The sequence below is a fragment of the Dendronephthya gigantea genome, unplaced genomic scaffold, assembly GCF_004324835.1.
Source record: "Dendronephthya gigantea isolate DGI-Jeju-01 unplaced genomic scaffold, DenGig_1.0 000029F, whole genome shotgun sequence".
NCBI lineage: Eukaryota > Metazoa > Cnidaria > Anthozoa > Malacalcyonacea > Nephtheidae > Dendronephthya > Dendronephthya gigantea.
Window position 1 is genome coordinate 1617118 of NW_021163039.1, and position 21937 is coordinate 1639054.

Consider the following 21937-nt stretch of genomic DNA (forward strand, 5'->3'; position numbering starts at 1 on the left):
TTACCTCTTTAACCTAACGCATATATTTTTTTCAAAAAACAACCATTTACCGTTTGTTTTTAAAATTTTGGCGCAAATATGGAGATCGATAGAGCCAGCTTTAAAATATTAACATTTTTCATCTTTTGAACACCTTTTTCCCTTACTTTAGACTTTAGAGTCAAAATACACTTTCCAGAGCAATTTGCGTGGAAGGCGTAGGCAAGGGGACAGCAACATCAAAGGGTTCCGCCGAGAGTTCCATAACTGTATATCATAAAACTGTGCTCAGTACATACCCGAACCCATTCTCCAGAAGAAACTTGATGGCACCAACATGGGAAAAGACGGAAATTCTTAGACCTTCATATGTTTGCATTGATAAAAACATCTTTCCCCTTGCATCATCAGAGAAATCCCCTTCCCTTTTAACAGTGGATGTCTTCCAATTCTCAAGGTACTGAAGAAATACATCAACCAACGATCCAAACCGATCGTCATCAACAGAAGTGTAGGGCTTGATGAAATCATTTCTTTTTTTGACATGCTCAGTAAGGGATCTAACATTAGTGCTATCAAAAAAATTGTTCATCATTCGACAGAACTGTCCAGTCCCCAAAACATCATCGTCCTTGCTTACCTCCAATGCCATTGCAACTGATCGACTGAGAAACTGAGTTGCCAATCTCACCTTCATCTTGCCATAACTTGTCAGAACTATGTGATCCAATGTTAACTTTGGAAGCATGTGGAGCCCAACTGCTTGATCTTGATAAAAGAGATCCGCTATGTGACGAAATAATAGGTATTTACCATTGTTCCACATGTATCTACTATGTGATCCTGATTCTGAATTATATAAGGAGTTTCGAGCTGTGTTAACTAAATGTGGAGAATCTGCGAAGAAGTACATAATTCATAAAACGCGATGGTGCAAAAATATTTAAAGTCTTATAAACAACATCACACTCATCTTCACCAGCCAACTTGCTATGGAGATTAAATAATTTCCGATTTGGTGAAGCACCGTCATTGACAAGACCAATCACCCAAAGATCCAGTGACAGCTCCAGTGTTGACACAACTCTCCAGAAAATGGGCATTAGCTGGTATGAAGTGACATTTCCTGTAAAATAATAGGCAATGATATGCTTCATATCAGTGGCCAAACCTCTTACAAAAAAAGCCAATGCATGGGTGGCAACGCTATCTTCCTTCTCCAGGCAGGCATAATTGGTCATAGGATCACCAAGATCAATAAACCCAATCAGATTGCCAGAATGCTTGTCATATACAAGATTTGACTGTATCTTCATCTCGTCCATGACTAGTACGACATAGTGTTGAATTCCGCTAAACGATTTCACCTTGTTTCGCAAAGATTCCAGGTTGTCTGCGTTCACCCAGCTTTTCAAGAGAAAAAATTTTTGTAATCTTTCAAAACTCTTTCACTTGGTAATAAAAAGGAACCACTTTCCCTAAGCTCCCTATAGGCAGCAGGTGATTTGCTGTGAACAGATAGAGCAAACCGAATAATTTGTGGGTGATATCTTCTCCACAACTAGATGATTGCAGCAGCTTAATTTGCTCTTGCCAGAGGAATTTCATGTGTGGAGTGCTATCAAGGCTCTGTTTATTCAGCTGTTTATTGCTGACAAGCTACAATTAATGTAGGACAAAGTTAATTATATTTTATAAACGCAAATGGCGACAAAATATACGAAATTGATCATACATACGTATAGCCCTTCTATTTATGAAGAAGAGAGGTTTTTACGCCAAAAATATTCGGTAAAATATGTATTAACGAGGAGGATAAATTATTATACTCCTGTATATAAGCATTTGGTTTGCATATGAACGAACATTTACATAAAAAATTACCACGAATTTTCAGGTGCAAATACGGTGTAGTAGAAGGAATTTCAATTCAAGAATACCAAAAGGGTAAAATTGAAATCCGCCATTTTTTTAACACGTTGCAAAAACACGTTAGATTGAATATTTTGAAAGAAAGCATAAAATTTCGTAGATTTTGAGATTTCGACTCAATTCTTCCACGCAAAATATTTATCCTAGCTGATAAGAACTTTAGGCTAAATATCGATTTTATTTTATCTTATTTTCACTATAAAACAATAAAGTAATTCTTTTAATTAGTTTACTTAGATAAATTATTTGCAATTAAAATCTCTGTTATAATAATATTATCATACAGTATCTATAAAATAAGTTATAATCTGTGAATGTATATATATACAACGATAAGCTTTACAGTAATTAGTACAAGAACATTTTACAGTAATAAATATATTACATAGAATATTTTAAGATAAATAATGTGCAGTCTTGTATCGAAGAAAAGTAATCCTTCTTTACCACATTATCGTGAATTACTTGAAATAAAATTGTTCAGCCTCCTATAACTGTTTAAATCAAATATTTTTTGAACAATTTAAAGAAAAAAAATAAGAAAATACTGAGTTCGATAAAAAATCGTGGTGAACATCGCATATTTTTAACCGTAGTGGCGTTGGCTAAACGATTTGCTGATATATTTTGGAAGTACGCTAGTTTATGAAGTAATTTACGTGGTGAAGTTGTCAGATTAGCATTTCTTTACACACTATCTGTACAGTTGTTATTTACATAACTTAAACCTGGCATTAAATATATATACGAAAGCTAAAAGTGATTTGTAGTTTAACGAGGGCTCGGAGGTTTGAATAAGGCGTGCTGGGAATTTTAAATAGGTGTATACTACGGGTAAAATTCTGATCATTTAAAGAATACATTCAATATTAGTTGCCATATTGTTAGATGTCAACTTGTATTTTTAAGAAGTAGTAAGAAGTAGTATATAACAACTAAATAAAAGACACATTAAAAAGTATCGAGGTTACTTCGCTTACCCGTTTTTCTTTGATTAAAATATACGTTTTAAAACCTTCTTAAACAGTAACTTGGTCTCTTTCAATTGACTACATCATTTATACGCGCACACTTTACCAACGGAAGTGTATCCTGTGACTTTTTCTACTTGAAAGCTTTCTTAAACATTTTCCTTCCCTTGGAGAAAATATTCTTTCTTTTCTTGTGAGGAATTCCGCCATCTTCAGTGGGACTATGGTTGAGGTTGTTCAGTGACTGTTCCTAAAATGAAGTAGACGAGTAATTTCCACTGACCAGAAAAGCGGAAATCGATGGATCAAGCATTGATCAAGCTCTGTGTTAGAGTTTTGATGTCAGAATTTGTTAAGAACAGGAAATTAAAAAAAAGCAGAATACAACATATCAATATAATCCACAGCTAATTTTGAACTGGCGTATTGCAAATGATTCACATATGACAATCTCAAACCTGTGCATTTGAGGGTGATTTTGTCTTCGAATCCGAGTTTTTTTCATTTGCAAGCAATTCAACGTGGTTTAATTCTTCAACGGGCTTCAAGAAATTTGAAGGAACAAGACCTCGAATACCATTCAACTCGCCCTAAATTAGAAATCAGATTAATAATGTAGAATTGTGTCTTTACAAACAAATATTACCGCGTGCAGATGGGTTTTGTGTTCTGTGGAGACATTGTTCGGCAATATCCCCAGTATTTTGGCTTTAAATTGTGAGAATAATCCACCCAAAAGAGTTTTTACAGATATAAATATCCGGAACTTCACTTTTTGCATTGTTGCTATAAGGGATCTTTCCCTCGAATTAAATAATTAGAACGAAATACTCGGAATTTTGGGCAATTTGCAGAAAACTTGCACGCCAATGTGTTAAAAGATTCATCAAACCCATGAACTATGTAGATTGATGCAGAAAGTACATGATTAAAGACAACTTCCAGCGATTACGATAGCTTAGCATATTTCTGGTTAAATTTTGAAGGAATTGTGAACACCTTTTCAGGAAGAATTGAATCGTTCGCTTATCGTCAAAAGAAAAGAACTAAGAAAGGTGACTAGAGGCATTTCCTGCGCACAAATGTGAAAAATGTTTCTACTTGAAAATTACAAATGCTAATCAAAAGGACATCTCCAAAGCCTCAAACAGGAAAGGCCCGACTTACATCGAAGAAACCGTCGTCGTGGATCTCACCAAAAACGAAAATAATCTCCCCGGACTTGAACTTCAATTCAACCTATAATATTCCATGACAATTCAATTACAAAAAAACAACATTTCTTTGCATTCGAGATTACAGACAAATTGCAGCAAGATCATTTTTTTCTCGCTAAATGTATAGAGCTAATATGATGAAGCTAATTATTTTCTTTGTTAAACACCTACGAATTTGGCGTACTAAAAAATGCTAAATGTTAGTTCAAAATGCATCACATCTTCTTCTCCTTTGGGTGTATAAATTTAAACTGATTAAACTTCATACCTCACTGTCGACGTTAGGAGAATCGCTCAATGGATCATAATCATACAGAGCTTTCATCTTTCTTGGTCGCAAATCATCACTTTCCAAATTCTCCCAAAACGACAACCTGTCACCACTAGTTCCAGTCTCTCCAAGATTCTCCGAAATAATATCGACGTCCAGTTCCCCATTGACTTGGTCATGTGAATTCAGCTCATTTTGCAATCTGACGTCATTGGTATCTTCGTTAAACAAGTCTTCTGCTTCGTTGATATAGACTTCGGAGACCATATTTGATGGAACCAATCCTTGCTTGAGTTTACATTCACCCCAGAGAAAACCATCATCGTCCACATCGCCAATCACCTGAGACAAAGAAAAACATTACAAAGATTGTTCTCAGATGACATTCAGAGCCGACTTCTTTGAAAGAGGCTGCATATATACTAATAGCACATATACTATATATTACATAATATACATACTATATACTATATAGCTACTATTTATACATATATGCTATATAGATACTATATACTATATATACATATATACTATATACTATAATTTATATTACATCCCAAAGTTTATATTTTAACGTTTTTCTGTCCTTCAATAATTTGTTTTTGTTTCATTTTTGAGTGTCTAGTTCATGAGTATGTTCAATGTTTATCAGAATATCCTAAATATACGGATTTAATCCTTGAGATTACGTCTTAGACTATCTTTGATTGGAGTTAATTCCAAATCTAACCTTAATCTCAGGGATTAAGTTCGAGTACTTAGGATTTCAACATGAATTATTACCTTTGTCGTGCTCAACCGGGAATCCTGCTAAATAATACTTGTATATTCAATCCCTTTCCCACAATGTTTCTGAAACTGACTTACCCTGATAATGTCTCCTTCATTGAATGGCAATTCTTCGTCAGCTCCGTCCACATTCGGCGACATAGTCATCGGGTCATATCTATACAACGCGATGTAGTAACGAACTTGTTCCGAAGCAACCTCGCTTCCTTCCGAGTCAGATCTGTTCTCGGCGGAAACGAGTTCGGACGTTCGTTCGGAACCACTCGGAATGTTTTCGTTACCATCGCTTCCAGTCTCCACCGTGTCCGGGCGGTTATCGGGCAAGGATAGCGTAGCCATGATGGCCTCTAAAGCGTTTTCAGCTACAGGAGGTTCTTCAGAAAGAGAACTATCTGATCTTAAAGACGCTCTTGTGGGACAACTTGACTCGCTAATATTTTCAGTCGACTCTTCGTCTTCTGTCTTATTTCCATCGGAATTAGGTTCTGTGTTGTCTTCATTGTGACAGTTGACAGTAACTTCCTCACCCTTAGAACTATTATCATCAGATCTTACCTGTGTATTGCCGCTTGCCTTTTCCGTGAGATTTACGGAATCTAAGTCTGTCTCATTTTCCTGGGTAACCCTATCAATTTTATCTTTCTGAACACTTCTATCCCTCAAAATCCCAGCATTATCCATGGTTTGTTCATCGTTACTACCAATTGTCCTATAATCGGTGTCATTTCGATTATCACTCGTAGTTCTAAAATTACCCTTATCGACCCTAGATGTATTCGCACTTTGTCCTTTCTTTGTCGTAGATGTTGTATTGTCACCCTTAGGCTCACCAATCATAGCATCATCCTCGCCATCAAGGAGATCCAAAACATCGTCTTCAGTTCGGAAACCCTCGTCATCGGACGTAAGGGTTCGGCTCCGACTCCCAGTTATATCCGAGTTCCTAGAATGATCATCCGGGAGGGAGGTTAGTTGTTTATTAGAAAGAGTGGCTTCATCATCACTGGTTCTATCTTGTGAGCTGGGACTATTTGTTTCGGTGAGATTATCTTCATCAACTTCGTGTATGACAGATAACGGTGGTCCGTATTCTGTATCCGTTTCGCTTTCAGAATGCGGTGGTCCGATAGTCAGAGTGGGACCATTCCCCTTTGCCCCACTGCCCATATCATCCGACACCGCATTCTGGATGAATGCTTGAAAATCTTTCGAGCGATTCTTGTCCTCCTTTTTTTCGCTATCAGTCTCGCTCCCTGAGGAGCGATGATCTGTAGCTAAATTGTTCTGCGAAACTCCATTACCCTGGGGTGAAGAATTTGTATTATTGCCATCGCTTCTTCTTATATCGTCTCCTTCGCGTGGTTTAGTATTGGAAATGTTTTCCTTAGTCCCTGGATGATTACCGCCGAGAGTATCACACTCGGGTAATTCGTTCAGGTTTTTATAGTCTTCGTCGTTTTTATAGGCGACGTCGACTTCGTTTCCCCCCGAAATCTACATCAACAAAGTTATGGAATTTGAAACGCTAGACAGAAGGTACATGGCACTATAAAACCCAGGAAAAACTGAGAAAATTAAAGCGAATACGCAGCAAATTGTGTAAACAGGTCTCAAATTAGATAACCTACCTCAAAATGCTCAAATCTTTCAATCAATTCATCTTCCGTGTCCATGGTCTTAGACTCTGTGCTATAACTTTCACTTTCCGTTTCAACGTCATACCGGTTGACGATTGGTGGCCTTCGGACAAGCGTCGGAGGAACATCGGTTGCACTCGTCGTATCTTTTTCTAGTCCGCCATCTTTCACGTTCTCGTTGTCATCCTTACTTCCTGAATTCAACTCGGTAACCTCGGAAACATTCGATTTCCTACTGGTCCTACTTTCCGAAGTCGAATCTATACTCGACGTGGCCTGGTGAACACTGTCGCCGCTGTCTTTCTGATCGCTTTCATTACTTGAAAAGGTGCCTTGGTTCCTTGTACCTTCTTTACCAGACAAGCTTTGTCCAACGCTGTTTTTCGGCAATTCAGAATTGTTTTTACTTTCTAATGCTGTAGAGTTCCCTTCCAAAGAATTGGCCAAATCCCTTGAGACTATAACATTGCCATCACTCAATAAATTGCCTCCATCAATATTTTTAGGCAAATCTGAATTACTCCCTGCCTTGAAATCTTTTTTATCTGCATTATTCACACTTAAAACAGCTCCTTCCACCCTCCCACAAGTCCTATCTTCTATTTCATGATCTTCGGAGCAAATTTCCACAGCATTCGAGTCTAGAGACTCGCCCAGTACGGACAGCGTTCTAACAACAAAGCGCATGCGCGAAAAGTCGTGTCGCTTTCCAAGATTTCTCAGTTTTTCCACTGGTATTGTTATGCTGTCCACACAGGCAGAAACAACCTCCGTGCAATAAATATCATTCACGTAAATCTTATAACCGCTCACTTTATAACCATTAGAGTAGCCATCGAGAGAAAGAGTGACTGGTAACCAAGTTAGAACGACGTTCTCTGACGTCCGCTGGGAAAGTCGAAGATCAACAGGAGGCTCTGGTAATCCTATCAGAGAAAAAGTATTATCACACCATTTTAAACGATTAATGAGTTCTCACTGTAACCTACAATAGACGTCAAGACCAAACATTTGACAGTCTGCATTACAAGCTGCCGTCCCATCTCAGCTGCAAAATGTAGCCCTGTAAAGAACTTTATCAAACTTCTACACATTGCCTTGCATTAAGAATATAACAATTTTCCGCTCAAATACGTGATAATTTTTACCGCCTTTTAAAATGATCAATTCATGCTGAATTTGCGATGTTCAAAAGGATATTTTTCTACCTCTCGAGTTACCAACAGGACAGGCTGAAAAATTAGCATTGGGCTAGCAAACCAAAGGTCGCTGATTCGATTTCCACTGTGATCAAGCTAATTGTTCAGCTTTTCCGATTTGTAACTCAGAGAGGCCCACCACGTTTAGATCCCTTGAATTATTTAACTGTATAACTATATATAACTATAGTCTTACCTCCATCAGCCGTTGTGAACTCCACTTCAGCACTTAAATCCTTCTCTGTGAGCTTATCCCCAGACATTTCAAGATGGCCAGGGATTATTGTCCGCACTCGTATATGATATTGTGTCGAAGGAGAAAGATCGTTAATCGCAAAAGATGAACAACCAGCTTTGACATTTTCCAGTAATGTTTCGTTCAAGAAAATCTCGTGCTGGTAGCTACTGTGAGATGGTAACCATTGAAGCTCTCCTGACGTGGCTGTGATCTTGGTTACATCGACGTTGCTAGGCGACAACGTGGCATCTGTATGCAATGACGTAAGAAGTATATAAAATCTACAATACTAGATATGCCTTGCCAATCAGAATCAGAAACAAAAAGAATTGTTATCATTGATGTCACAAAAGTGCCTGTCGCCTAGGAGAGTCTTTAAAAGTCTTACTCGTAGTCGTTGGCCTTTTGAGCAAGAAATAATAAACAAACTGGTACTCAAAAGCTCGGCGACTACGAGTTTTGGCTGATGGCGTAAGCAAACAACACGCGAGAATCACGAATCTTGTAGTCGTAGTCGTACTCGTAGAAAACCTTACCTGGACCGAAAACCATTGTAGCGTCGGTATCAGGTGACTCAACACCGCTGACCGAATTCGTTCGCACCGATACCCGATATGTCTGGAAATGTAAAGATGTTTCTCGTAAGCCGGTAAGCGCATAGTAGCACAGTTGAACGCAAATTAACCTTACCGATAAAAAACAAAGCCATAGCATGGATGTTATATCCAGTGTATATATAAGATCAGTGCCGTACCTCGGTGGGTTTGATATCTTCCACAACGACGTTCGTCTTTTTGCTTCCTTTGATCTGGGTCTTGAATTTCCCGTCGACATAAACATTGTATCCCTGGATTTCATCATTGGGCAGCTTCGCTCCTCGCCAGCTTATCAATGCACTGTTCGTAAACTGACGATCCAGAGAGAGTTTAGTCGGTGATGGAATGCCTAAATATGGTAAAATAAGGATTACTGAGGATCCAGCGAGGTTTTAAAACTCTTCGTCAAAAGTACAGTCTTACTAATTCTGGTGAAGATGATTAGGTTGAAACGTAGGGAAGTTTAGGCCTGGTTCAGCTAACTTATTTTCCGATAGGCAAAGCATTTTTCGCACTAGTAACTTTAGGCAAAGGAAATCCCAGATTCTTAGAAAGTGTAAAGCAGGCTCTATATATTTTAGGCAATTGTTGAAGCAAACTTGACGATGACAAGTTGTGTAAAGAAGTTGCTATGTGCATGATTATTTTAAAAGGTATGTTGCACTGGGTGATTATGATCAGATGTTAATTCGATAACCAGATTTAGACATGTTTCATTCCTTTATAGGAAAAGAGATGCGTCATTCATGATCTTATGATTTCTCATGATATCTTCACAAAGTTGAAATATTACCCTAGCAATATATAATCAGATCATGAAATCCTGATAACTCACGTGGCTCTGGGACATCAGAATCCATCGAATCCAATCCATCGCTAGAAACCTGATCCGCTTCCGGTTTATTGCTCTTGTTTTTCTGGTTTTTCCGGTTTCCCAGCTCGTCCTCGGAGAGGGAACTCATTCCCAGGTCGTCTTCCTCAGACTCCCGGATGTCATCGAGTTGTTCAGTGAGCACGTGATCAAGAGATGATCGAAACATCTCATGACGACGTTCTGACAATAGAATAAATACTTTTAATAATGTTTAATAATGTTTTGAATAAACAATGTATATAGACATGTTATACTTAAAATGCTTCCATTTTCTTCGCATTTTTAAATGTTTAGGTGTATCTATTAGATGTTTTACATGATTTATATCTATTACTGAAGGTTGAGACGCAGTTTCGACATAGAAGCGGAAAACTTTATTTAACATAACAGTACTCGATTTAAAATTGCTCGAAAAAACACTTCACCGGTTTATCAAAAGGTGGAGAAAAATATGTTCGCAGACACAAACATTACTGCCACCACATGTTGTCAGAGCGGTTGAAAACAGGTTCAAAATCTTTAATCAACATTTAGGTATAAATAAGACGTGAAATTTGTAATAACTTTCAATTAGCAATTAATTCTCGAGAATTAGTCGAGAGAGTTTCTAGAGGTTTAAAACTTAATTCAGTCTTAGCTTTAAAACTTCGACATATAGGGAGCGGTAATTAAAATAGGTTAATTCTTGAATTTATAAGACGACAGGTTTTATCTGAATTGTGCGTGAAGTTAGACTGAACATTGCAGGGAAAATGGGTAGAATTTTGAAATCATTATTGAAAGATAAACGTTTTTATACGCACATGATTTGTCTCCCTTATTTTTATTATGCTCAGGAAGTTTATGTTCAATCTAACCTTTAAACAATCTGATCTAATTTAACGCTGGATTACCTGACTATATTTGAACTTATCTTAAAGATTTTATGACCCAACTCAGGTTACATCAATCATAATTTTCTTATTATTTACCCGAAAATGCTTTCGGTCGTATTACTCTCTTCTCGCCATCCTCGTCTTTTAACGTTATTTCGTCCTCTGAACTGTCTTCTTTTAGAAAATTTATACAAAAATTTTAGCAGAGGCTTTAAGTAGAAAGTTATGGTTAAAATAAACCACGTGGTTAAAATTTTAGGTAAAAGTAAAAAACGTGTCCTACGCATAAAACATTTTAGAGTTCATTTTAACTTAGAATGTGGGTATAAACAAACAAGGCGACAAACAAACAAACGATTAGAAGACAAAAGAAAGTAAACAAAACTATACAGCAAAAATGTTTTGACAATTCTTTGACAATTCTTTACCTTCGCTATCAGAATCAGCATCTGAAAAAAAACACAATGTAAATAAAATTCTGGTTTAAGAATCTATATAGATTAGAAAGGTTTGTTTTGACATGAAAATTACACTTTTTAGCAGATTAAGACGAACGATTACAAACAATTCAATCATTTCAATATACCTAAGTCATCGCTTTCTTTCAAAATGGCCTCTTCCTCTGCGATTTGTTCAACAAAATTCGAAGGAACAAGACCGCGTTCGCCGTTCATGAGCTCACCCACGTAAAAACCATCCTGTTTCAAAACATCAATATGTCATTCCAAATTAGATGATGACAGCACTTCGATAACGAAAACAATTTTTGCGAATTCAAAACCGTTAAGAAACAATGTTAAAAAGTTTAATATATTGAGTGAGAATTCGGTTAACTTTTGACGAACTATCGTGTCTGCAAAATAACGCGGAGACAGTTTGGCAATTTTTTCACAACTGAATCAACTACATTTTTATACAACCGACCTGTGATAGTTGAAAACAATATATTCCTGGGGCCATTTGTTCGAAAGGCGTTTAGCTTAAACGGTGGATAAGTTAAAAATGAAAAACCAAATTATCTATTTATTGAACAACTGCATGAGCTGAAATATTTCGTTGTAAATAGTTTAATTGTCAATGGAAGTACACCGTTTAAGCTAAACGCCTTCCGAACAACCGGTCCCAGGATTCTAAACCGTTTATCAGAATGGTTTTTCGATCATTGCGAGTTTTTTTACGATCACATACCCCATCGACATCTCCATAAACATACAGATAATCTCCAGCTTGAAAAGCGAGCTCCATTTCTGGGTTCTCGTTAGGAGAATATAGCATTGGATCATAATTGTACTTAGCGATGAATATGGAGAGTTTTTCTTCCAAGTCGGGAGAGTCTTGAAGCGGACTTCCGATGTAAATATCAGGATCTACACAAACGTGTGTAAAAGATTTGGGTTTAGAAAACATGTCGAGTACTATTTCTAAACGTCAAGTTAATTTCTAAAATGCATTTGAAAGTACAAGAATTGCAATGCGTAGTTCTTGCAATAGGCGGAATGGCGTGTTTATATGGAGTTCATTTTTTAGTACAGGTTCATTAGACGTCATGTTTTAATGTAGAAACCGAATATACGCCAATGTTCACATGCTCCGAAGGTATGTTTATCGCGAAATAACCCGGCCAAGTGGGATGGAGTGTTTATATGGCAATTTCTCGTCCCGTCTAAGTGGGATCCCGGAATGGAAGAGTGATCATATAAACACTCATTTCACTCATTATATCGTGTTTGTATCACAAGCGTAGCGTATCTCATTGTTTTAAAGTCATTAGTTCTGGTCGAATACTTCGGAAACAGAAATACGCTACGTTACGTTACGATACGGTTGAAGTGGAAAACAGGCCTTAGTTTCCATATTACGTAAAGCTAACCTTAATTAAACTAGTTTATGCCACTTACACGATAATTATTATACCATACCAACTATCAAGTTATCCTAGCGCCACACAAACATAATTGAATCAGGTGTATTAGACAGATGCAGACACACGAAATAATTATAGTTATTAACTTTTTATTACCGTCTCTGGGATCGTAAAAGTCTGATTCTTGCTGGTCATCTTGCAATGTCTTATTGACACGAAGTTCTTCAACATCACTGGCTTGGCTCACATCCGCGCTGTAACTTTTATCTTCCTCGTTCGCCTGATCTTCGACACTCGGCTCCGAAGACTCGCTGATCTCCGAAGCTAAAAATCGAAAGAAAAAATGTTTCATGAATTTTCCCTGCATAACAAAACTAGTTGATGATGAAAACAGAAGATAAAGTGAATCTTCAAGGCTCCGTTCAGAATCGCTCTTGTTTTAAAAATACTCACACACGGGCGATTGTTTCTGGGTTTCCACAAAATTAGAATCAATCTCGTCAGAATCTGAAGCAGCCAACTGCTGAATTCGTGTTCCCGCTTTTTCCAAATCGAAACTAGTCGAAGAACTCGTTCCGTTGCACGGGACATTCAGGAGTTCCTGGCCCGAATCATCATCGATACTCTTTATGTCTTCGTCTAAAAAAAGAAAACCAAATAGGATTGCTCGCATATGTGCTTGGGAATTTCTGTTCATCAACCTTAGGCCTGTGTTTCCACATATCTTTGTCTGTTTCAGTGAACAGATTTCAAGCTTGGAGTCAGCAAAGTCAAATAACCCGGGGAAACAAAAAAACCCTTCATGTGAAAGATTGCAAACAAACTTTAAGTCCTCTGTTTAATCCGATCAGTTAATACAGTTGACTTGGTGAAAATCAAGTCAATGTTTGAGAGCTTAGAAAATAATCGATCGCCCTAAAATTGCCCGTTTTCCGCGGCATAACCTAAATTAAAACTTAGTATTCTTACGTTGGGGGATCTCTTTCATAACTGTTAGCTCCAACCTGTTATTTAATTGGTTTTCATGCATGTGTAAAATGGTTGAAAAATTTCTATCCGGTGTGGTTAGCACCATCCAGCTTTCGTACAACCGGCCCCTGGTGTCCATCTGTTTGTTGTTTACCTTGTTGGGAGTCTCGTCGTAACTCTCGTATTCCGTTGTGTATTACTGGTGACATGACCGGGGATGACGGACGAGAGGTCTGGGTACTCTTGCTGTGTTTTGGCGTCGACGTTAGCACTGAACTTGTCGTGTGACGAGATTCGGCCATCTTTTCTTCACGAATACTCCTCGCTTTTTGTTCCTTTAATCGGCGCACCATGTCCTCCAAACCACTCACTTCTGCTGAATGATTTCTCTGAGCCACTTCTTGCGCCTGAAGTTAATCATATACGTTTATCTCCTTTCATAGTTGAACGCATTCTGTGTGCAAATGTTATTTTCTGGGGGGGGGGTAAGCGTTCAAAAGACTATTTTCATGCAGGGCCACATTCTCAAAGACAGAAGAAGATTGGGGAGAAAAATAAACAATGTCTGCGATCATAGTTGGGCGACGAGTGAGATTTTTCCAAATTAGAGACATCTGTAACGCTATTTTATGAAAGTCCCGGTTATGCTGTCAGAGATAGATAGATCAATTACGCATTTAAAATAAACGACAAAATTTTTTAAGGCAAACATGTTTCGACTTAACTATAAGCCATCTTCAGTGCGAATGAATAGATTAAGAACTACCGAATTCTGAACTCCAGCCGACCTCAAGAACTACCGAATTCTGAAAAACATCAAAAACAACAACAACATTATAGTCCTTAGACCAGACAAAGGTAATGGTGTAGTTATTATGGATAAAGTAGCTTATAAGAACTCTTGCCTCAACATTATTAACGATCAAAATAGGTTCAAATTACTATCAGATGACCCTACACTAGGCAGAGAAGCTAAACTTCAACGCTTACTCCGCAGACTTAAGAAACAAGGATCAATAGATGATAAGGTTTATCAAGCTGTCATGCCCAGAGGGTCTCAACCAGCTAGGTTTTATGGCTTACCTAAGCTACATAAACACCGCGATCTTAACAGCTCCCCTCCACTTAGACCCATAGTTTCCTCTGTCAATACTTATAATTACAATTTAGCTAAATACTTATGTTCTCTGCTCAACCCTCTTATACCAGACGACTACATCACGAAAGATTCTTTCTCGTTTGTTGACGAACTATCTAAACTTGATAGCAGTGGACGATTCCTTATATCTTTTGATGTTGAAAGCCTTTTTACTAACATCCCTTTGAATGAGACCATTGAAATTGCGGCTAATCTGATTCTCGCCAAATACCCTAATTTTTCAATCAACAAAAAGCACCTCACACATTTATTTAGCTTGGCTACATCACAAACCCATTTTATCTTATGAGGTAGCTATGGGCTCTCCTCTAGCTCCGGTTTTGGCTAATCTTTTCATGGGCCACCACGAAACTAATTGGATTAACAACTACAGCGGAAACAAACCTCTTTTCTACCGACGTTATGTTGATGACACGTTTTGCATGTTTGAAAATGAAACTGATGCTAAACTTTTTTTCGATTATCTCAATTCTCGCCATAATAATATTAGGTTCACTTTTGAAACGGAACAAGATGGCAAAATTTCTTTCCTTGATATACTTATTGTGATGACTATCGAACTTATTATTATGCCAAAACATTGCTCATTACATGCATGATTAGACATGAATCGTATATAAAACGGACAGCGAACTATAGACTTTTTTAATCGGAATACAGAGGTATTCACAGTCGGAGTATAACCTATATCGGAGTATTTATCTGGAACCTAACATTATTGGAGTTAACTGTAGCTATAGCCAAGAGACGTCGAAGCAAAGATTTTTCACCGACTGTTCGAATGAAATAAATGTAAAGAAAATCGTAAGTTGGTTGACGCTACGTACTCCAAGCCTGGAGGCACGACACTTATTAAGAAATCTTCTACTACGTTTTCGACCTCCGTTTATCACAAAAAAACTTACACCGGCCTTTCGACCAACTTTTTTAGCTTTACGTCATTTCGGTACAAATCGTGTCTCATTAAAACACTCTTAGATCGCATTTATAAAATCAATAACACCGAAGTTGGCCTCAATAACGATCTAAAAGAACTCACCAACACGCTTCAACGCAACGCGTTCTCGCAACATCTGATCGAACGCACAATTAGCTCTTACAATAACAGACAAAACTCACAAACTACAAATACTCTGAACACCAATTTGCATGATCAACAACAACCCAACGTTCATTACTTCAAACTCCCATACATAGGACACTACTCTCAAATTACAGAACAGAAACTTCTCAACATTGCCAAACGATTCTGCAGTGACATAAACCTAAAACTGGTGTTCACTTCTTACAAAATCAAAAACATTTTCAACTTTAAGGACGCAATCCCCAGTGATCTAAAATCCCTTGTGGTGTACAAATTTACTTGTGCAGGATGTAATTCCTGTTATATTGGTGAAACCACCCGACATCTCGCCACAAGGATCAAAGAACACACCTCCACTGACAAAAACTCACACGTCTATAAACACCTACAAAACCCCAACTGCAATTCTAAATACACCCGGTCCTGCTTTTCTATCTTAGACACTGCTAAAACTTCCTTCTCTCTCAAACTCAAAGAGGCTCTTTATATTCGTAAACACAAACCAGACCTTAACAAACAGGTTCAGCATTTTAATACTATTTTCCAGCTATAAATATTTTTGTTGTTGTTATGTTCTGTCTTTTGTGTTGTCTCACTTAGTATGCATATTTTGTATCCTGTTATGTTGTCAATCATTTTTGTAAATAATCTAGTTATTCATTGAGTATCACCTCGCATGTATATATCATATTTCTACTTTATATAATTCACAATGTAAATAATCTATTCATTCGCACTGAAGATGGCTTATAGTTAAGTCGAAACATGTTTGCCTTAAAAAATTTTGTCGTTTATTTTAAATGCGTAATTGCTCTTGTGCTACTCCGATCATATGGTATAGATAGATCAGCTTTATTTATTGAGTGTGAACACCGAACAGTATGATCAACTGATTAACAAGTGGCCCTCCAGCTTATACTAATAGCTATATTAATACGTTAAAAATCAATATTAGAAAGAGAAAAAGTCTGTATATAAAATCAATTAAAAAGTTCACTATAACTGTCATTATGTCATTAATAACTTTCCGAACCGCCGGTGTTAAAATAGGAAGATTTAGCACCAGGACGTGTCATGTCCACGCCATTCATTCGCCATTTTCACGTCGTTTTTGACGCTCACGTGCTCGTGCTAAATCTGCCTAATATTTCATTTCACCGGACTTTCATACCTCATAAAGAGATGAAATTTCTTGATCTCGTTCCTCGAGCTTCAACGAAACATTTTCTCTTTGCTTTTCCAAATCCATATTATCTAGCTTTAACTGTTCGGCCTCCTAAAAGAAAAATGAATACATAACTTTTTACCACATTCCATGCGGTTTGTATACGACAGAAATCCTGGATTTCAAGAAAAAAAAATTGAAGAAAATACAATTGTTTAGGATCCAATTCACGGATTTAAGTTTCTAATTCATGTCTTAGCTTGTACGTCTGTTGAGATGAAGATATGAAAAAAATCAATCTTCACCGGAAAACATTCAATGATCCCAAGTAAAATTTCAACAACGTGAAACGGTAATGATAAAATTATTTAGTACACCGTAACCAGTAGGCCAGCCAAATAAATAAAGCATCTACCTTTTTAACTTCGGATAAGTCTTTGATTTCGTTTCTTAATTTCACGTTCTCCTCTTTCATTGCAAGATTCTCGTTTTCCAATGTCTGGATACACTCTTTTAAACGAGAGCATTCTCTTTCAACCTAGAGTTGAAGACACCCTTCAAATGTGATCGCTTTGTTCTGGATTTAATAAAGAGGAATGGTCCAAATATTCCGCGAAAATCGCTGGAGTTCCTATTGCTTCGAAAAAAAGGAATTCTTATTGCGATTTCGTGGTTTGATATGCGATTTCGTGTTCTTTTATGTGAATTTTTAGAAAGCTGTCAAGACCTTGAAAACGATTGGTCAGGCTATGGTCTATTATCACACACGAATTAAGTATGATCGAAATTGTAAACATTGTTTACGATTGGCTACATCGGAAGCAGAATGGATCAATCAAGCGAAGTTCGCAACAACAGGCTTAGCTACATAGTCTCTTAATGAATAAATAATACGTAATGCAGTGGATACCAGATCGCAAGTGATACTTGATTGCAAGATTGACATGCAAGGCAGTGGATACCTGATTGCAAGATTGACATGCAAGGCAGTGGATACCTGATCGCAAGTGATACCTGATTGAAAGATTGACATGAAAGGCAGTGGATACCTGATTGCAAGTGATATCTGATTGCAAGATTGACATGCAAGGCAGTGGATACCTGATTGCAAGTGATGCCTGATATTGCAAGATTGACATGCAAGGCAGTGGATACCTGATTAAGCTGGTCAACTTTGGATAACAACTCGTTGTTTTTCTTCTGTAATGCATTGTTCTTCGCAATGAACGCTTGTTTTTCTAAATCCTAAATTCAACACCTTGGTGAGTAAGTTGCATAAAACTATATGAGTATGCTTAAGGAGGCTATGCACAGTTACTGTTTTACACTATTTTACATTTTCAGGCGTTCTCGTTAATTTAGATGATATTTATCAGTTTAGTTACCATTGAAAAAAAATACACGAAACATCAGAACCAAAAACGTAGGCCCGTGTTTAACTCGAGCTAACCAGGTGTCAAAAGATAATCAAACTTACCAATTTATACAACCGCTTGTCCTTTTCCGAACACGCATTTTCCAGTTTCTCGTTGCGTGCCTGGACTTCTTTCAGTCGAGTTGACTAAAATTCACAAAGAAAACCATGAATAAGAAAAATATATGAGTTTTAACCAAAGACTGTATCCTGTCAGAAGATGATAGCTTATTCACATATCTTTACACGACGAATATCGTCGCAATGATTATGACCCCTTAAATTATACAATGGAACTTCGCGATCTTTCGACGTGAGGGCCTTCGTGCATGGAGGAAGTTATAGTACAAATAAGGATATAAGGATATAATAAGGATATAATAAGGGTAAAATAAGGATATAATAAGGATACAATCAGATAAGGATATAATTATACAACAGGAGATTCATATAATAATTGTTCCTAGGTATTGTAAATTGCAAGGAACGTAGGTATCAAACCTATATTTAACCCAGTTATTTTATAATAATATAAACAAAACTTACAATTGTGTCGTGTTTTGATTTAAAATCTTGCAGTTTACACACTTCCTCTTTTAAAATATCGTTATCATTTGCTAGTCTTGTGTTTTGAGCGCTGATATCCTTTATTTCTTCTCGTAAATTCTAAACAAGGATTCAAGTTCATTATGCAACACACGTATAAGAGAACCGTAGTGAAGAAGCTTACTTTCCAATGTAAGAAGTAAGATGTTTGTAAAACTACACAAGGTCCCCAGTAGCTATCATAGATATTACTGGAGATATTACTGGAAAGGTGTCTGTATATACTTTTTCTAGATGCCGGAGGTGTATGTATTAAGATAATCGTAGGTGTTTGAGATATTTAGAAACATATTGCATGGTTTAAAACAGATACATCTGCAATAAAAATAGACATTCTCAAGAGCTTGGCATCAGTGTGTATGTGTTAGGGATATCTCTATTTGAGTTGATGTTGAAATGTTAGAAGAGACGTTTTGGGAAATGTTTGGATTGAGAGGGGAATATGTGTATTACAGGTCAGTTTGTTCAAAGAGGAAGATACGGCAGAAAGATAAATGTTTGTAATATAGGGTTGTTTTGATACAGTCAAAAATTTTTATAAGAAAGCTGTGTACGTTGAATAAATCTTTTATGAAAGAATAGACTTTTCCAAACATAAACACAATGCACTGTTTAGTTAACACGAGTCCGACTAACCTCGACGTTTGAAGAAACTTGTTTTTCAAGCAAAAGACGTTCTTTAGACGTTTGTTCAACAATCTTTTCCAGTTCATCAGCACTTCCATTCTAGTAAAGACATAAAAATAGAGTCTACTTTTAGTGGGAAAATACATGACTGAGGAGCCTACCGGTTAAATATGGCTTTTTTTTCAATACGCATAGCTCTATCCAGTGTATCATAAGATCAGAGATATACTCAACTGGATTGTATTTTCTGAATGTTTAACTTGCAATTTCTAAGTGTTTTATAATATAACATTTATAGTACGCACATGCTGATTGGTCGAGAAGCATGTTTTTATAACTGTATAGAGACACGGGACTTTTCCCGTCGAAATTGACGAAGTAATTTAAGAGAATCTGTAATTGAATAGAATTATAATATTTGTACAAAATCTTTTTATTGAGTTATATTATAAAAGACAGAAAAAATCTTTCTTGTGTTTCTATACGGTTATAGAACACTTTTATACCACATTATACCACCACATTTGATGCTAAATTAAATTTTGAAATATATCAACTAGATCGAGTTCAGAAAATATGGGCGCAGTCGTTTAGTTTTGATCAAGTGCACAGGGATACACGTACAAACGTTTAATTTAGATCGCGCAGAACATGCGTGCAGTCGTTTAGCTTCAGATCAAGTTCACAGAATATGCGTGCAGTGTATTTTAGATTCGATCCAATACACGAATATGAGGACTGAAAAAGTGCTTTCAAAAAACACGCTAGAGTGATTACATTCCCTGTAGTTCGATGTATTTGATAAGCCAATATAGAGAGATCTTTCTCAGTAGAATTCAGCAAAATTTCAAACAGGGTAGCGCAAGACGGGGGGGGGGCATCAGCAGTTATAGTTTTCTGATATATTTTTATTCATTTTATATGAAACACAAATCTAATTAACAGCAGTTAATAAAAGCTGAAGAAGTTATCCTTCTTCATTATATTCGAATATTACAAAGTGATATATAGTTAGAAGTTTCTATGAAGTTTCAATGTTTCCCATGATTAATATTCCCCCTATTATGTAATGCCATCGCTTTGACAAGGCTAATATACGTACTACCATTTATACTCATTATCTAGGCTACGCTTTGAAAATCAATATTAAAAATTACATAAACATGAACATTTCAAGAATATTATCTGAACATGGCTTATAAAGTGATCTGAACATACGAAAACAACTGGAAATATTGATCAAATAATCAACTCATAGTTTGCTGACCAATAACACGGTTCCATCGGTCAGATGAATCGTTACACAGGCTCGTTACACTTGCAATTTTTGCTGCAATTTTTTGTGTGATTTTCGCCTTTTTGGTAGGCCCATATGTAAACGGGTGAATTACTTACTGATGTTCAAAATAGAGCCCTTATACATCATGGGCCGGTTGTTAGCTTGAACGGTGGATAAGTTCAAAATGGAAACCAAAATTATCTATTTATTGAACAACTGAGCTGAACTATTTCGCTTTAAATAGTTTAATTTTCAATTTTCAAACATATTTAATGCATAAGATGCAGGTTCAATCATTCACAAGATGTATGAGAGCAGTTTTAAACTTTGGCTTATCCACCGTTTAAGCTAATCGCCTTTCGAACAACCGGCCCCAGAGCATTCGGAACTATTTACTCGTTCACATCTTGCACATAAAATCGTAGCAAAAATCGCAAATGTAAACGAGCCTTTAGGCAAAATTCAAAACCCCGTTGATTTAAGCAACGTTGTGTAACGTAACATTTTTATTAAAAATGTATGGATTTGCCTGGACGGGGTCAGAGTCTTCGCTATTTAAACCGTTCTCTCGGCGAGAGATCACTTGCTAAAAGTAAAAGTATAATATACGTTGGATGATTTATTGTTTCAGAAGAGTTTGTACTAAACGCTACTTTCGTAGATGATTAAATCGTCATCTTCATTGTTTGTTACACGAATTTGGTGTGATTTGTTCCTTAATGATTTCAATCGTCGTATCAAATGTTCGTCATGATAGCTAGAGGTTATACTAAATTCAGTCTGACGTAATCCAGGTTTTGCATCCGCCAGTTTGTTCACTAATGGTCTCACTCGTTGTTTCAACTGTTGTTTCCACGCATCTTTCTGATCTTCTCCTTTTTTCGCCGCAACAATATTCATAATGTAAGGAAAAGCACTAAAGCTGAACGTTGTGAGTAACTGGACTGTTGGGGAAACATCGCTGGCTTGAAGAACTCGAACAAGAGTGAGAATAAGATAAGAGAACAGAAAAGTGAAGAAAACTTTTAACGCGAAGTAAAAAAGATTCACATGGTATGGTAAGAGGCGTTCCCTAATATTATCATAGAGTTCCTTTGATACAACGCACACAATTTTACTACAATCATCTAACACATCACTTCCTCCACTGCCACTCACGTTGTTGAGGATATTGTTGAGGACATTGTCTAGT

The 21937-nt window shown here is 36.9% G+C and overlaps 2 protein-coding genes across 2 annotated transcripts in view; both read right to left on the reverse strand.

Annotated features, from left to right (window-relative positions):
- Positions 1-2525: 2525 nt before the first annotated feature.
- On the reverse strand, positions 2526-5923 carry LOC114523980 (RIMS-binding protein 2-like). The gene is made up of 5 exons (XM_028545056.1): positions 5238-5923; positions 4368-4712; positions 4050-4121; positions 3341-3472; positions 2526-3132 (listed from the first exon to the last, which is right to left on the reverse strand). The coding sequence occupies exons 1-5, from the start codon at positions 5838-5840 to the stop codon at positions 3016-3018; spliced, it is 1269 nt and encodes a 422-aa protein (XP_028400857.1). The 5' UTR covers positions 5841-5923; the 3' UTR covers positions 2526-3015.
- The window catches only part of LOC114523952 (peripheral-type benzodiazepine receptor-associated protein 1-like), a 64999-nt gene continuing 48918 nt past the window's right edge, over positions 5857-21937 (reverse strand). The window contains exons 2-20 of the mRNA XM_028545020.1: positions 19476-19565; positions 18780-18899; positions 18297-18380; positions 17975-18064; positions 17235-17357; positions 16826-16930; positions 13566-13818; positions 12896-13081; positions 12599-12766; positions 11767-11945; positions 11165-11276; positions 11007-11027; positions 9665-9883; positions 8988-9178; positions 8770-8851; positions 8192-8482; positions 6788-7722; positions 5925-6653; positions 5857-5868 (exon numbers count right to left, since the gene is read on the reverse strand). Coding sequence (XP_028400821.1) covers positions 5857-5868; positions 5925-6653; positions 6788-7722; positions 8192-8482; positions 8770-8851; positions 8988-9178; positions 9665-9883; positions 11007-11027; positions 11165-11276; positions 11767-11945; positions 12599-12766; positions 12896-13081; positions 13566-13818; positions 16826-16930; positions 17235-17357; positions 17975-18064; positions 18297-18380; positions 18780-18899; positions 19476-19565 — 3990 coding nt within the window. The remainder of the gene's footprint in view (positions 5869-5924; positions 6654-6787; positions 7723-8191; positions 8483-8769; positions 8852-8987; positions 9179-9664; positions 9884-11006; positions 11028-11164; positions 11277-11766; positions 11946-12598; positions 12767-12895; positions 13082-13565; positions 13819-16825; positions 16931-17234; positions 17358-17974; positions 18065-18296; positions 18381-18779; positions 18900-19475; positions 19566-21937) is intronic.

What these genes read in the sequence shown, in the direction of transcription:
- LOC114523980 (XM_028545056.1), bottom strand. Translation starts at nt 5,840, where the DNA reads ATGGATAATGCTGGGATTTTGAGGGATAGAAGTGTTCAGAAAGATAAA. An exon ending in ACGACGACGGTTTCTTCGAT is followed by an intron (nt 3,473 to 4,049) that starts GTAAGTCGGGCC and finishes TTTCTAATTTAG; the next exon opens with GGCGAGTTGAATGGTATTCG. An exon ending in AATCACCCTCAAATGCACAG is followed by an intron (nt 3,133 to 3,340) that starts GTTTGAGATTGT and finishes ACTTCATTTTAG; the next exon opens with GAACAGTCACTGAACAACCT.